This window comes from Vigna umbellata, chromosome 7, assembly GCF_029865625.1.
Source record: "Vigna umbellata cultivar VRB3 chromosome 7, Vumbellata_1.0, whole genome shotgun sequence".
In the NCBI taxonomy this organism is placed as follows: domain Eukaryota; kingdom Viridiplantae; phylum Streptophyta; class Magnoliopsida; order Fabales; family Fabaceae; genus Vigna; species Vigna umbellata.
The window spans coordinates 44698439-44711207 of NC_142171.1; the positions used below are offsets into that span (position 1 = coordinate 44698439).

Genomic DNA, 12769 nt, shown 5'->3' on the forward strand with positions numbered 1-12769 from the left:
TGCAATCATCTTCGTTGTTATTGATGTTCTAACCAGTTCCCTTATGCACAACCAAAATCGAAAGATGAACATCAAAACTAATAACAAGAAAAGTTCTTGTCTTTTACAATTACCACTTCAAAAGTGATATGTTTTATAATTTGTAGCAGTTCTTTAAATATATATATATATATATATATATATATATATATATATATATATATATATATATATATATATACTAATTTTAACTTTTAGCTAGAGAAACAACATTCCATTCTTCTTTATTACTTTCTTTTTAAAAATCTTTACAGAGAAGAACCCAAACATACCTATTATTATCGTGTCTAATGATTTTGGTGTGATAAACTATAGTTGTGCATTACTTTGTAGAGGAGCATGGGTTTAGTGTGATAAAAACGGAAGTAAAAAACTATTACCCTAAACGATGTGAGTATCTGCCATCGGACGCCAACATCCGTTGACGGATACTCACATCCTTTTAGTGTAATATTTTTTTCACCACTTTCCCAATGCACCTTCAAGCACCACTACCAAAATCGATCTCTCACTGAGTTCCTGACACCACCACCAATCTTTGTAGCTGCCCACTAAGCACACCGCGAAACAGACTCACACCACCACCACTCTCACAAGACAAATCACCACACTCTCACAGCACAATGAAACACACTCTCACAGCATAATGAAACAACACAATGAAATAATGAAGAGCTTGTGTGTTGCCGCTACATGCATTCATATAGGGGACCATTATTAGGTCATTAACGGAGTGGGTAAAAGTTGAAAAATATTAACCTTAAAAATTATGTTTTACTGGAGGACAAAACAAGAATGGGGAGGTGCTGGAAACAGTTTGTGGTGGTGTAAGGAGCAACTGCCCCGTTTTTAACGAAATATGGGACTTACTGAACTTTTTTAAAAGGTAGGACAACTTTGAACAAAAAACTCATAACTAGGGACCGAATGATATATTAAATCTTTTAATTAAAATATGGTTAAATTTAACAAATATTTAAATTAAAATAAGGTTTAATACCCAATTTTGTCCCCAGTTTGGTTCGGAAATTTCAATTTAGTCCCTCTATATAAAAGTAATTGTAATGGATCCTTACTTGTAATTATGTGAGTCAAATTAGTCCCTTCCGTTAAATGTAGGCAAACGGAGTTAATGGGCTGATGATGTGGCAGTAGTCACTGATTAGGTGTGAACACGTAATTGAGATTGTGCTTACGTGGTGTTAGGGCACCTGATTTTAAAGTTAGGGCACCTAATTGGGGATATTTAATTGGGGATAAAGTTAGGGCAGCTGGAGTTGGAGTTCTTCACGTGCATTGAATAGAAAGAAAGTTAGGGCAGCTAGAGTTGGAGTTCTTCACGTACATTGCCAACACGGAGCAGTTGTGGGTGTTGTTGTTCATCATCTTGTCATTTGTGTTGTTCTTCTTTATGGGTTGTGCTTAAGTCAGTGGTTGTTGGTGGTTCGCGGTTGACGAGTTCTTCTTCGTTCTCAGTGGTTGTCTCACTTTGGGGTTCGCAATGTCTTCGAATCACGGTTGTTCATCTTGCTCATGGGGGAGCTCTCGTGGTGGTTCATCCAAAGGATTGGTTGGAAGCCAAATATGCCATTGTGGGGAGGCTGCTGTGTTGAGAGTGGCAAAAACAGTTAAGAACGAGGGGAAACAATTCTGGGGCTGCCCTAACTACAAGGTTTGTAGTTTAATGTTTGTGATAAATTATTTTTAGTTATTAATGAAAATTTTGTGGTTGGATACTTTGAACAGCGGATAAGAAATGAAGAACTTCAAGGATGCAATTTCTTTAAATGGCTTAATGAAGATTACGTAGATGATGCTGCTAGTACTATTGGAAGGCAAATGAGGAAGATTAATAGCCTGGAGAAATGTGTTAGGGAATGTCAGAAAAGGGAGAAGATGTTAATAACAATGATATGTTTTCTGGGATTCATTAACATTATTGTTGTATGTATTTTGTTTAAAAGTCCATGATGTGTTCTATTAGATAGTTTATGTGAAGAGCACTTTGGGCAAATTGTAATATGATGTTATGAAATGAAGGTGAAATTTGAATTCAAGCATCTAAAATTATGGTTTGAATTTACATTTTGTTTGATATATACAACATAAAATGAGGAAGTGGTGTGTAACTGGCAATAAAATGAGGAAGTGGTGTATAACTGGCAATTAAATGAGGAAGTGGCTTCTGTAATCCAAAAAGAGAGTTCTGTATAAGAAGGGACTTTCAGTGATTGGAAGAAGTATATGTGCATTGTTTTAATCCAAAAAAAGAGTTGTGTAACAGAAGCTTTGATGAAACACCAAAACAGAAGCTGTGATCAAAACAGAAGCTGTGATAAAAAAAGGAGTTGTCCAACAAATCAACTCATAATGACATCATAATCAAAACAGAAGTTGTGATCAAAATATAATGAGAAATTGGAATTGTGAAATGCACATCCAAACAAAATCTGTCATTGAAATTGATATGCCAAAGGTCCAAACACCATTCATAATTACATCATAAAGAAAACAAAATCTGTCATTGGAATTACAAAGTGGACTTCAAATGCACGTCTGACAGTTAACAAAATACATGTGTGTGATTACAAAATAGCCATCACTTAACCTAAACATACTTAACCTAAACATACTTAACCTAAGCATACTGTCAGTCCTAAATCACTTTTAAACTTGTGTTGTAGATGGCTGAGTTTGTTCCAAAACGCATTGAGTAAGCTGACTTGGTCCAATAATTGGCTGACTTTGTTCAGCTTGGGTTTCAGGTTGCTCAGTTGATTGATATTGAGTTTGGTTTGTTGGAGGAGCTTGTGGACAACTATTTCTTTTATGACCAAGCTGTCTACATATGGAACATCTCTTACGAGTTCCATTTTGCTTGAGTTGTGTGTCATCCTTCTTTAGCTCCCAAGCCTCTAGCCTTCTCTTCTTTTTTGGTCTACCAGGCAACACTCTTTTAGTTGGAGGCAAAACATCAGGCTGAGAAGTCTTTTCCCATAGTTGAGGACCATTGACAAGGTAGATGATTGGAATGTATGTTTCTTGGTAGGTTGACTTTGTAAACCAATGTGGGACGTAGTCTTCTCCATTGATGTTGATAAATGTCATGGCAGCTAGTGCATGACAGCATGGGATAGCTGTTAAAGTCCAATTTCTGCAACTGCATTCCAGTTTATCTATGTCAACCACATACTTGTCACTCATCATTGAAATGTGTCTGACCTCAAAAATTTTTTGTCCTGACCAACTGCAAATTTTTAAAAGACAAATCACGGTTTATAGTACAAAATTGAATACATAAAGAAGTCAAATGGTAATGTAGTGATGTCAACATACCTAGGGATCCAGTATTTAGTCAAGTGCAATTCCTTGTCAAATCTTTTCTTAATCTTTGGACAAAGAGTACCTTCATATGTACTTATTTTGTTTCTATTTGTTGCCCATCTCTTCATGAGGTACAGACGAATGTCTTCCATCATTGTGATGATGGGCTTACCTCTTGCATGTAATATTACACTATTAAATGCTTCGGACATATTATTCACTAAGGTGTCACAAACAACATTACTTGTAAACCTTGACCGTGACCAAAATCTACTTACACAAATAACAAGTGCAAAAGATCAGCTATGAAAACAAAGAACAATTAGTAGGAACAATGAATTTTAAAGGCATGTGGATTGACATACCTTGGTGGAATGGCTAATAAGTATTTAAAGGCGTCTGGATTCACCTCTTTAACTTCTCTCATCACTGCTTCCCATGTTTGAGGGTGTGTTGATGCTGCTGCCTTCCATAGTAGACGTTTTAGAATCTGGCCAGGAAACCTCTTCCTGAAATTAGCATAGATGTGCCGAACACAAAACCTTTGCTCCACACCAGGGAGAAGTTCTTGTAATGCTAGTAAAAGTCCCTATTAACATGAAGGTATACAAGTTAAAATAAAAGACATGAAGGCTTAAAAGATAAAAAAAAAATGCCAATGGTAGTAAGTTACTCACTTTTTGTTGATCTGACATAAATTTGATGGTTGAAGAAATCTCTACACCACCAAGATCATTAATGAGGAAATGTAGAAACCAACTCCAACTGTCCTTATTCTCCACCTCCACAACAGCATATGCCAAATGACACATTTGGTCATTCCCATCTCTTACTACTGCAGTTAACAACACTGTTCAAACTGTCGGATTCCCAATCACTATCAGATAAACCCCTAGGTCCACCAAATTCAACTTCATTAGTAGCTTCAAATATATCGAATCCCACTTCATCTCCATGGTCACTCAATACATCCTCTTCGGACCCATTCCAACTTCTAACATCATACTCATCAGCTTCTACTCCATTACCCTCTACCTCACCCTCTACTTCTGCCTGCCCCTCCACATCAGACTGCACGTTTACATTCACACCATTTCCCTCAGCATTTGAATCACTTTGTACCTCAAGATGTGCCTCCACACCAACATCCTGTACCTCAACCTGTGCCTCCACACCAACATCCTCCACTGGCTCTGATTGTAATTCTACGACATCCTCTACATCACCCACTACATCAACCTCAACTTCAATCATTTCTGGGGCTACTTCTGATTCAGGTTCTACCTTAGGTTGTACATCAATCATTGCCTCTGTCTGAACTTCTACCATAGCCTCTACATCAGGTTCTACCTCAGGTTGTACATCAACCTCAACTTCTATCATTTGTGGATCAACTTCTGATTCAGGTTCTACCTCAGGTGCTACTGTCTGAACCTCTGCTTCACCCACTGCCTCAACATTTGTTTCACCAATCTCTATCTCAACTTCCTTTTCAACACTCTCTCTCCCATCTTCTCCTTCACCACTAGGTCTATCAACTTCCAAATCAGCACTCTCTCTCTCTCAACTTCTCCTTCACCACTAGGTCTATCAATTTGGTGTTCAGAAAAGTATTCCAACTGCAGAAGATACTCAGGTTCACACACCCGGTGAGCTTCACCATTCAACATAGCAATATTGATCAGATGACAAACACCCTTGTCATCTAATAAAGGTTCCAAACAATCTTCTAATACAGGACCGCGACCCAATGAATACCATAAGTCCTTTACATTCCTATAACCCATCTCCTTTAGAATGCTTAATATTTCAAAATAACTCCATCGATCAGGGTCTATTTTTAAAGTTGTGATTTGACCATAGTGATATCCAAATGTCCCATTATTCTCAAATTTCCCTCCATGGTGAAACACGACTTCAATGTCTGAGTTGGCCATATTATCTAATATAAAAATTGTTCACAGTTAATCTATGCTTAACCCTTAACCCAAATGATATCTAACCAAAAAACAAAGCATAAACATACCACTGTACAGACCATAAACAACTCAAACAAAGCAAAACCACATTTATCACAGTAAATAAAGAAAATGCCACAACACAGTACCACACACTATCAAGGGGGACCACAACGACAATGTCGCAACAGAAACAAAGCAAATGCATTGACATTGGGGCACACAACACAGAAAAACCATACAAAAATCAAAAGTTCTAGGGGAACCACACCGAAAGCAACCAAACACAGAACAAAACCTACCATAAACGCACCTTCGAAAGTCGCTTTTCGTTATTTACCCCACCAACACGATCTCCACGAATGGTCGTCCACTAACAAATGCTTTGTCTTAAACTTAATGGTTCCCGCGATCACTGCTTCTGTCTTCTTTCGCACACACCAAAATGCCCTAATCTGCAACAAATCACCCCCAAATCATTTTATCCCCAATTTCCAATTAGGTGCCCTAACTTTAAAATCAGGTGCCCTAACACCACGTAAGCACAATCTCAATTACGTGTTGACACCTAATCAGTGACTACTGCCACATTATCAGCCCATTAACTCCATTTGCCTATATTTAACAGAAGGGACTAATTTGACTCACATAATTACAAGTAAAGATCCATTACAATTACTTTTATATAGAGGGACTAAATTGAGATTTCCGAATCAAACTGGGGACAAAATTGGGTATTAAACCTTAAAATAATTAATAATTAAATTTAAATAAATTGTAATTTAAAGGATAAAATTGATAAAATAATTATTTTAATTTATTTTTTTAAAAGATAAAATTAAAAATAAATATGGACAAAGAAAGAAAATTCTTTATATATAGAAGTAGATAATTTTAAATGTAGCCTCTTTTATTACTTAATTAAATACTCCTTTAGAAAAGGCAGACTTCTGGCAGTTACTTAAGTAGCATTTAATAAAATGTTAAAGAAAATACAAAAGCTAAGACATTAGATAAGTTTAAGAAAATACAAAAGCAAGGACATTAGATAAGTTTTATTCTGAATTTGATGCGTTTAAGAAAAAAAAGACTAGTTGAAGACAATTTGTTTTGGTTCCAGTTAAAATGGTGAACTGAATAAAAAAGGAGAATAGCACAAAATATTTATTTCATCTTAATTTTTATGGTTATTTTATATTTTTAACCATTAGCTTGTAATGAAACTCTTTTAACGCCAATATTAAGTATCTGACATAACAAATAATTTTGAATCTCTAAGATAACAAATAATAGAATATAAAAGAAATTAATGAAATTGGTATAAACTAACACAAATACGGAAAAACTGACCGTTAATAAAATTTGACCCACTCTAATATACATTATTTTGAAATATTTCAACTAAAATAAAAATCAAATTTTACATTAGATAAAAAAAAATAACCATCATATAAAAATGACATTATTTAAAATATTTAACGGTTAAAAATTAATATGTGAGTCGATTTTTATTCAGATATCTTATTATTCACTTGTATTTAAAATTAGAAAATGAACATTCGTAAAAAAGGACATGATTTTTTAACTTTGGGTGTATTATTAGTCCGAATGAGTTAGTTTTTACAGAAAAGTCGTTGCTTGCTTAACTATTATAAAAGAACAGTAAAAGAACTTTTATAGATTAAGACTTGAAAATTTTGTTAAACACTGTAGAATAATAATGAATTAATAATGGAACATTGTATTCCCGTGTTTCACAGAAATGTTAAAAACAGCAATTTGAAAGACAAGATGAATTGGCAATTAAGGTAATTTAGCAAAGGTGAAGATACAAAAGTTAAGAAGCATTTAGGGAATTGTTGTGCAAAGATTAAGATGCAGCAAATATTTCTGATTTCTTGAGTAATTAGTTACATATCCAGCTTCCTACTGTAACTAAGACTAGCGAACTCAAAAACCTGATTTTTTGTTTCTTAGGAGCCTAAAGGTGTTAATTATAGAGGAGCTATATAGCTTTTGATTTGTTAGCATAAGATGTTGTAGTTGATTAGATCAATAAGACTGGTGAGGCCAAATAAAGAACTCAGCTGCCGTTGTCGCCGGTGGAGGAAGTGCGGTAAGCCCAGCTACATTGCCCGAAGTGACGGTGGAAACTGCCGTGGCAGCGTTGGTAGGATGAAAATGTTGGAAAAGGTTGTGGTGATAATATGCTGTTGAAGAATCAAAGGGAATTCCACAAGGGATCGAAGCAACAGGCTGGTGAATGGCCGAGAAATTTATGCTTCCACTGACGTTTCCACACGGTGGATTCTGCTGACTGCTGCTCACACCAACTTTCTGCTCCGATTCAAGGGAAAGCTTCAAGCGTTTTGCTGCCCCACCCACTGGAAGAGCACTCTTCATTATAGCTTCCACATCGTATCTATTCATCTCAAAATTTGTTACTGCGTTTGCACCTCTGAACTTTATAGCTGCAATGTCATATGCCTCCGCTGCCTCCTCTTCCGTTGCTGTTACAATCTCAACTCAGTTACTTCATCACACAACAACTATGGATACTGTCAAACACGACAACTATGGAAGAACAAAATATATATATACCGAATGTTCCCAGGTACAGATCTTTGTTTCCAGCTACGCGGCCAATTCTTGCTTGCCACCTTCCCTGTTGATGATGCCTGCAGGATACAACTTACAAGTATTAAAACAGAATCTACCACCAATATGTTATTTTTCTTGTATAATTTTAAATTTTAAACTCCAAACCTTGTGACACCTCTGTATATGGAAGCTCCCCTAGAGAACCCACTACTTTTCCTGCATGAATGAAACTCAAAGTTTCAGTAACAGCATAGAAGTGCTGTGATAATTTTTTATAAGCTGACTCAAGCAAACCTCCTCAGTGATGCAATGAATTCTTGCTTCGTTACATGCTTCATCTCCTCCAATTCCTTTGAATAATTGGACACCTGAGAAAGATGATAGAAAATAAGGCAAGTGATGTTAGTTATAATACTAATCCATGCATTGTACACAAGCGTGCAATACACAGACGAAGCACAAACAAGACACAAAACGGAACAAAAGCTAGCTATCTCTTTCTTTTCATTCTTGTCACGTTAGTATGAAGATACCATGCACACCCTTTCCTGGCACCTTAGCCTGAACTTTTTACATACCAAGTAAAGCATATTTCTTTCACTCCAACCAATTTCTGAAAAGAGAGATTTTTATATATACAAGTGTATTAAAATATGAACACACAACATGCACGATTCCTTGCGTAGAGTGTAGGTTTTCACTCGTTGAATATGGGTAGGATTTCATGCAACTAAGATCTATCAAAACTGAATACAAGAAAGAAGTGACTGCATTACAGGGAAGTTGGTGGTAGCAGTGGGACCCCAGTACTTTAGAGCTGCCAAATCATAAGCTCTCGCGGCCTTTTCTTCCTTATCGTATCCACCTGATAACCACGACAATGGGTTATGTCACAACCATCTCTCAAACAACGGAAAAAGTTTAAGATATTATTAAGGTTATTGAACCAAATCTAAGTGAAAAGTACTACTTACCCAAATAAACTGTACAAGAGTCAAAAAGTTGAATGACAGCCAGAAATGCACCAAAGTCCCGTTCCATGCAAAGGAAAAGCCAAAAATATCAAACATCAGCTACCGGAATAGTCAAAATTATCTGCCAAAAATTACTTTTCTAACCCAAAATGCAAATGGCCGAAAAGAAAAGTGATCATATGCTTGCCAATTGCCACGGTGCATGCGCACAACAAACCTTTCTTTTTTCCTTTATTTTTTTTCTCTCTCACGCCCTTTATGGCTGCTAGATAGGATGAAAACAACTGTACACTGGATTAGATCCATCAACCCCATCCTCTTTTCCTAGAACAAGGACTAGTCGAATTTTATTTGTACTAAAAGGCTCCATCTACGAAAAACATTAATTTAAAGACAAAGATTGATGGTATCCGTGCAAAGTGATAATCAAATTTTGCTTTCAGGTTAATAAAAATCTCAACAATCATAGTAAGTAGATAGCTTATAGTCAAAGACATATCCCGGCATTAAAAAACAGACAGAAAAAAGAAATGCCGAATTGCCTATCTCTCATGGGAACGAATTGTAGACAAATATTTTCGTCCAATAAAGAGGCTTGGTAAGAAAAACATTATTGTTATTTGTCTCTGGAACATAGAATCTAAGAAATCCCGTGAGTTTGTTTCAGAACATTATTCTGAGATGGGGGCCAGAGGCAGTGTGGTTGAACCCTTCAGAGCTACAGTAGACTCTCCTCCTCCGTCTTAATGTAAGGAAGTACAAATTTCAATATGGGAGTGATGGGTGATGTGGTCAAACACAGCTTTCCCTGGCAAGTGGGAAAGCAAAAGCAAAAGATAAAGCCCTAATGCACCATATCAGTTATGACTCATGACTAATGAGGAAGGGGAAGGACGGATAGATAAGATACTAGACAAGAAGGTGTCAACAAAAGCGTACGGAACAGGGAGAGAATGCAGAGAGAACAGCAACACTGAGAGATTAACATGTCTGACCAGACAAGAAAGCATAGACACCCGACTCACAAGGGGCAAAATGGCGGCACATACCACCGTAGTATATATGCATATACACCCATCAGTCAATCATAAAAAGGACTGTTTACAAAGAAACTCCAGGTGTCCTACCCCACTCCAACCATTAACTGCTCCTTCAATGCATGCAAGCCACTTTTCAGTGCTATATGATCACACCTATTCCTTCCTTATTCTCATTTTCTTTTTCTTTATTTTAAAGAATAGAGAGATAGATAGATAGACCTTGACGCCCTTTCCTGGCTTGACCCTCCCTCCTGCAACTGTTGTCCCATAGATGGGCTTCATATCTACCTGTCCATCGGTGTCTGCAGAATCACAAAAAACATAATTAAAGGAAAATCACAATCTAACATCAAATAGATGTGAGAAGAGGCCAAATTTATGACCTTGACCTCTCTCAAGCCATTGTCAACACTCCGCATCTAAAATCCCTATCTTGATATATTTTCACAAATAGACAACAACTCGCAAGCTGCTTTTTTCAACTTCCAACGTGTCAAAAGATCCTTTCGGTAAGAAAAAGAGAAACCTCATTTTTTAGTACAAGCACCATACACACCAACAAACAAAAAACATAAAACAGTAATGGATTGATTCAATAATAATAGTATTACATAAATGAAAAATTACTCTACCTGGTGACACCTCTGTAAATAGAAGTCCGCTGGCCGAAGGTATCCACGATCTTCTTCGAGCTACCGGAATCTGCTGCCACCACCGCCTTCTCGGAGCTCTGTGCCACAGCCAGAGAGAGAGTGCCGGTGGGACCACCGGAAAACGCGGCGAACTCGTTCCCAGAGGACTCAATAGAGTGAGTCCCGAACTCGCTGGGTTGTGTTTTTCCAATGGACGCGGAATCATCAACCTCCGAGCCAGAGTTGGTAGAAAAAGCTTGAAATCCAGCAATGGTCTTGAGATCCTGCTGGTCACCAAAATATGCAGAGCCGTGGTGGTCATACATGTGAGTCAGCGAAGAGTCCTGAGTCTCCGTCTGGCTGTCGGAATAGCGCATCACCGCAGAGGAGTCACCGAGAAAGTCCTCAAGCTTGGGCGGTGGCGCATGGCTGACGCTTTGGGACTGGGACTGGGAGGATTCGACAAAACTGACGTCGCTCTGGTTCAGATTCTGGTCCATCAGCACCTGAGGTTTGAGGTTCCCGTTTCCCCACCCTGCACAGAAAACGAACATTTTCAGAGATCTCTCAGTTGCACTTGTTTTATGGAAGCAGCAAACAGTAACTGGTAAGTAAGCAAGGATGTAAGTAGTAAGTAACTACTGTATATTACCGTTGGTGTACAAGTTATCGAGAAAGTAGTGATTCGAGTTAGTTGCAGAAGCGGCGTCGTATTGCACGAACTGAGGTTCCGAGGTTCGGAGCATTTCCATGGGGGAGAGGGAGAACGATAGCCAGTTAGTGGCACGTGCCATTGATTGGTATAGGAATAAGAATGGTGCAAAATGAAGTGCTGAAATAAAACGTTTCTGAAGAAGCAGAAAATGAGTAACAGTTGATTGAGAGACAGAAAAAAAGGCTTAAATAAAGGGCGAAAACTGAAAGAAAGTCTTACTCCGGAGAAGCGTTACTGGTTGAACAGATAGCTACTTCTTCTCCATGTTAGAAAGCAAAGAATAAATTAAGAGAGAAGCAGAAGAATGCATGCAAGGTTGGGTTGCTCGTTTTCAGAGAAATGGTGAGCAAGAGAGAGAGATTGTGAGAGGGTGGTGAGTTGTTTATATAATGGCAAGAGTTTCAGCGTAAAGGCAGAGAGAGTTTGATTTTAGGGAGAGAGATAGAAACGGAAGGGAAAGAAATAATAAAGAAAGAGCGGAGAGAAGTGACTTTTGGCTCTGCGCGGAAGAAAATTTGTCTGAAACACGTCCGCGAAAGATCCGGGCTGGGGCTGTTTGATAGGGTTGGGTTGAGGGAAGGGTGAGAAATTACGAAAGTGGGGTTTGGGTACTTGGATGTTTTTTAAGGAAGGAAAATTAAATTGGGTTTTGCCACACTTGTCTTACATGCAGCTGTTCCGGAAATGGTTTGGGTCCAGTCACAAAATTCAAACCCGTAACTCTTGTTCCCCCACTTCCTCATTCAGCCAACAAATTTTGTCACTTTTCACATTCAAATACTGCCACTAATGGGACCTGCACCGGACGGATACACATTGTTTTCTGATTATATTATTGCTGTTAAACATTATTTAAATATTCCTAATGTTTAATTATTTTATACCATGACGTTTTATTTGTATTAAAGGGAGGATGAATGGAAGTGAAATTTTTTTAATTGATTTAATTAATGAAATAGAATAAAGTTTTTTTTTCAGTAGATAAATTTGTACAGTGATTATATAATGTTCGTGTTAAAAGTAAATTTAGATTTTATTTTGATAACTTTTTTATTCCAAATTTATATTGTTATTGTAAAAAGTATACTTTTCAAGATTAAGTTAAATTAAAAATAAAAAAATAAAATTTTTGCACAATATTGAAACCGAATTTTAAATTAAGCTAAACTTAAAATAATAAATTTAAATTGGTGTCAGCGTGGCATCTAACTTATATGGTATAAACATACAAGGCAAAATAACATATAAAAAATAATTAAATTATAATGATTAAATAAAAATAAAATAACATGTTCATTTATTTTAAAATTTTCTAGAATTAATTAAATTCTTGTTTTAAGTCACCAACTCTTTACTAAAGTCTCTTAAAACTTGTGTAGAGATTCATATTTAAAATATTCAATTATTTCCTAATTTTGTTCACTATTCTAAATTTTGTGAAAATATTGAACATATTAGTGGAGTTTGGTTTGTTTGAAATTGCTGC

At 36.8% G+C, this 12769-nt stretch overlaps 2 protein-coding genes across 2 annotated transcripts; both read right to left on the reverse strand.

Moving 5' to 3' along the window:
- Positions 1 to 2706: 2706 nt before the first annotated feature.
- Positions 2707 to 4175, reverse strand: LOC148196369 (uncharacterized). Its single transcript, XM_088095376.1, has 4 exons — positions 4041 to 4175; positions 3729 to 3952; positions 3376 to 3633; positions 2707 to 3286 (listed from the first exon to the last, which is right to left on the reverse strand). Exons 1-4 carry the CDS (start codon positions 4173 to 4175, stop codon positions 2707 to 2709), a joined length of 1197 nt encoding a protein of 398 aa, XP_087951502.1.
- Positions 4176 to 7099: 2924 nt separating this feature from the next.
- LOC148196370 (AP2-like ethylene-responsive transcription factor AIL6) lies at positions 7100 to 11868 on the reverse strand. The gene is made up of 10 exons (XM_088094660.1): positions 11503 to 11868; positions 11221 to 11416; positions 10569 to 11103; positions 10156 to 10238; positions 8897 to 8905; positions 8699 to 8787; positions 8217 to 8290; positions 8088 to 8138; positions 7923 to 7999; positions 7100 to 7831 (listed from the first exon to the last, which is right to left on the reverse strand). Exons 2-10 carry the CDS (start codon positions 11360 to 11362, stop codon positions 7374 to 7376), a joined length of 1518 nt encoding a protein of 505 aa, XP_087950786.1. The 5' UTR covers positions 11363 to 11416; positions 11503 to 11868; the 3' UTR covers positions 7100 to 7373.
- Between the last annotated feature and the right edge of the window lie 901 nt (positions 11869 to 12769).

Bases quoted from the DNA above. Each gene is read 5' to 3' on its own strand.
- LOC148196369 (XM_088095376.1), bottom strand. From the start codon at position 4,175: ATGTGTCATTTGGCATATGCTGTTGTGGAGGTGGAGAATAAGGACAGT. The intron at 3,953-4,040 runs GTGAGTAACTTA...TCATGTTAATAG, and splicing joins TTATGTCAGATCAACAAAAA to GGACTTTTACTAGCATTACA. The intron at 3,287-3,375 runs GTATGTTGACAT...AAAAATTTGCAG, and splicing joins ACTAAATACTGGATCCCTAG to TTGGTCAGGACAAAAAATTT.
- LOC148196370 (XM_088094660.1), bottom strand. From the start codon at position 11,362: ATGGCACGTGCCACTAACTGGCTATCGTTCTCCCTCTCCCCCATGGAA. The intron at 8,291-8,698 runs GTAATGCAGTCA...CATCTTTCTCAG, and splicing joins CTGCTACCACCAACTTCCCT to GTGTCCAATTATTCAAAGGA. The intron at 8,000-8,087 runs GTTTGGAGTTTA...TGTATCCTGCAG, and splicing joins ATATACAGAGGTGTCACAAG to GCATCATCAACAGGGAAGGT.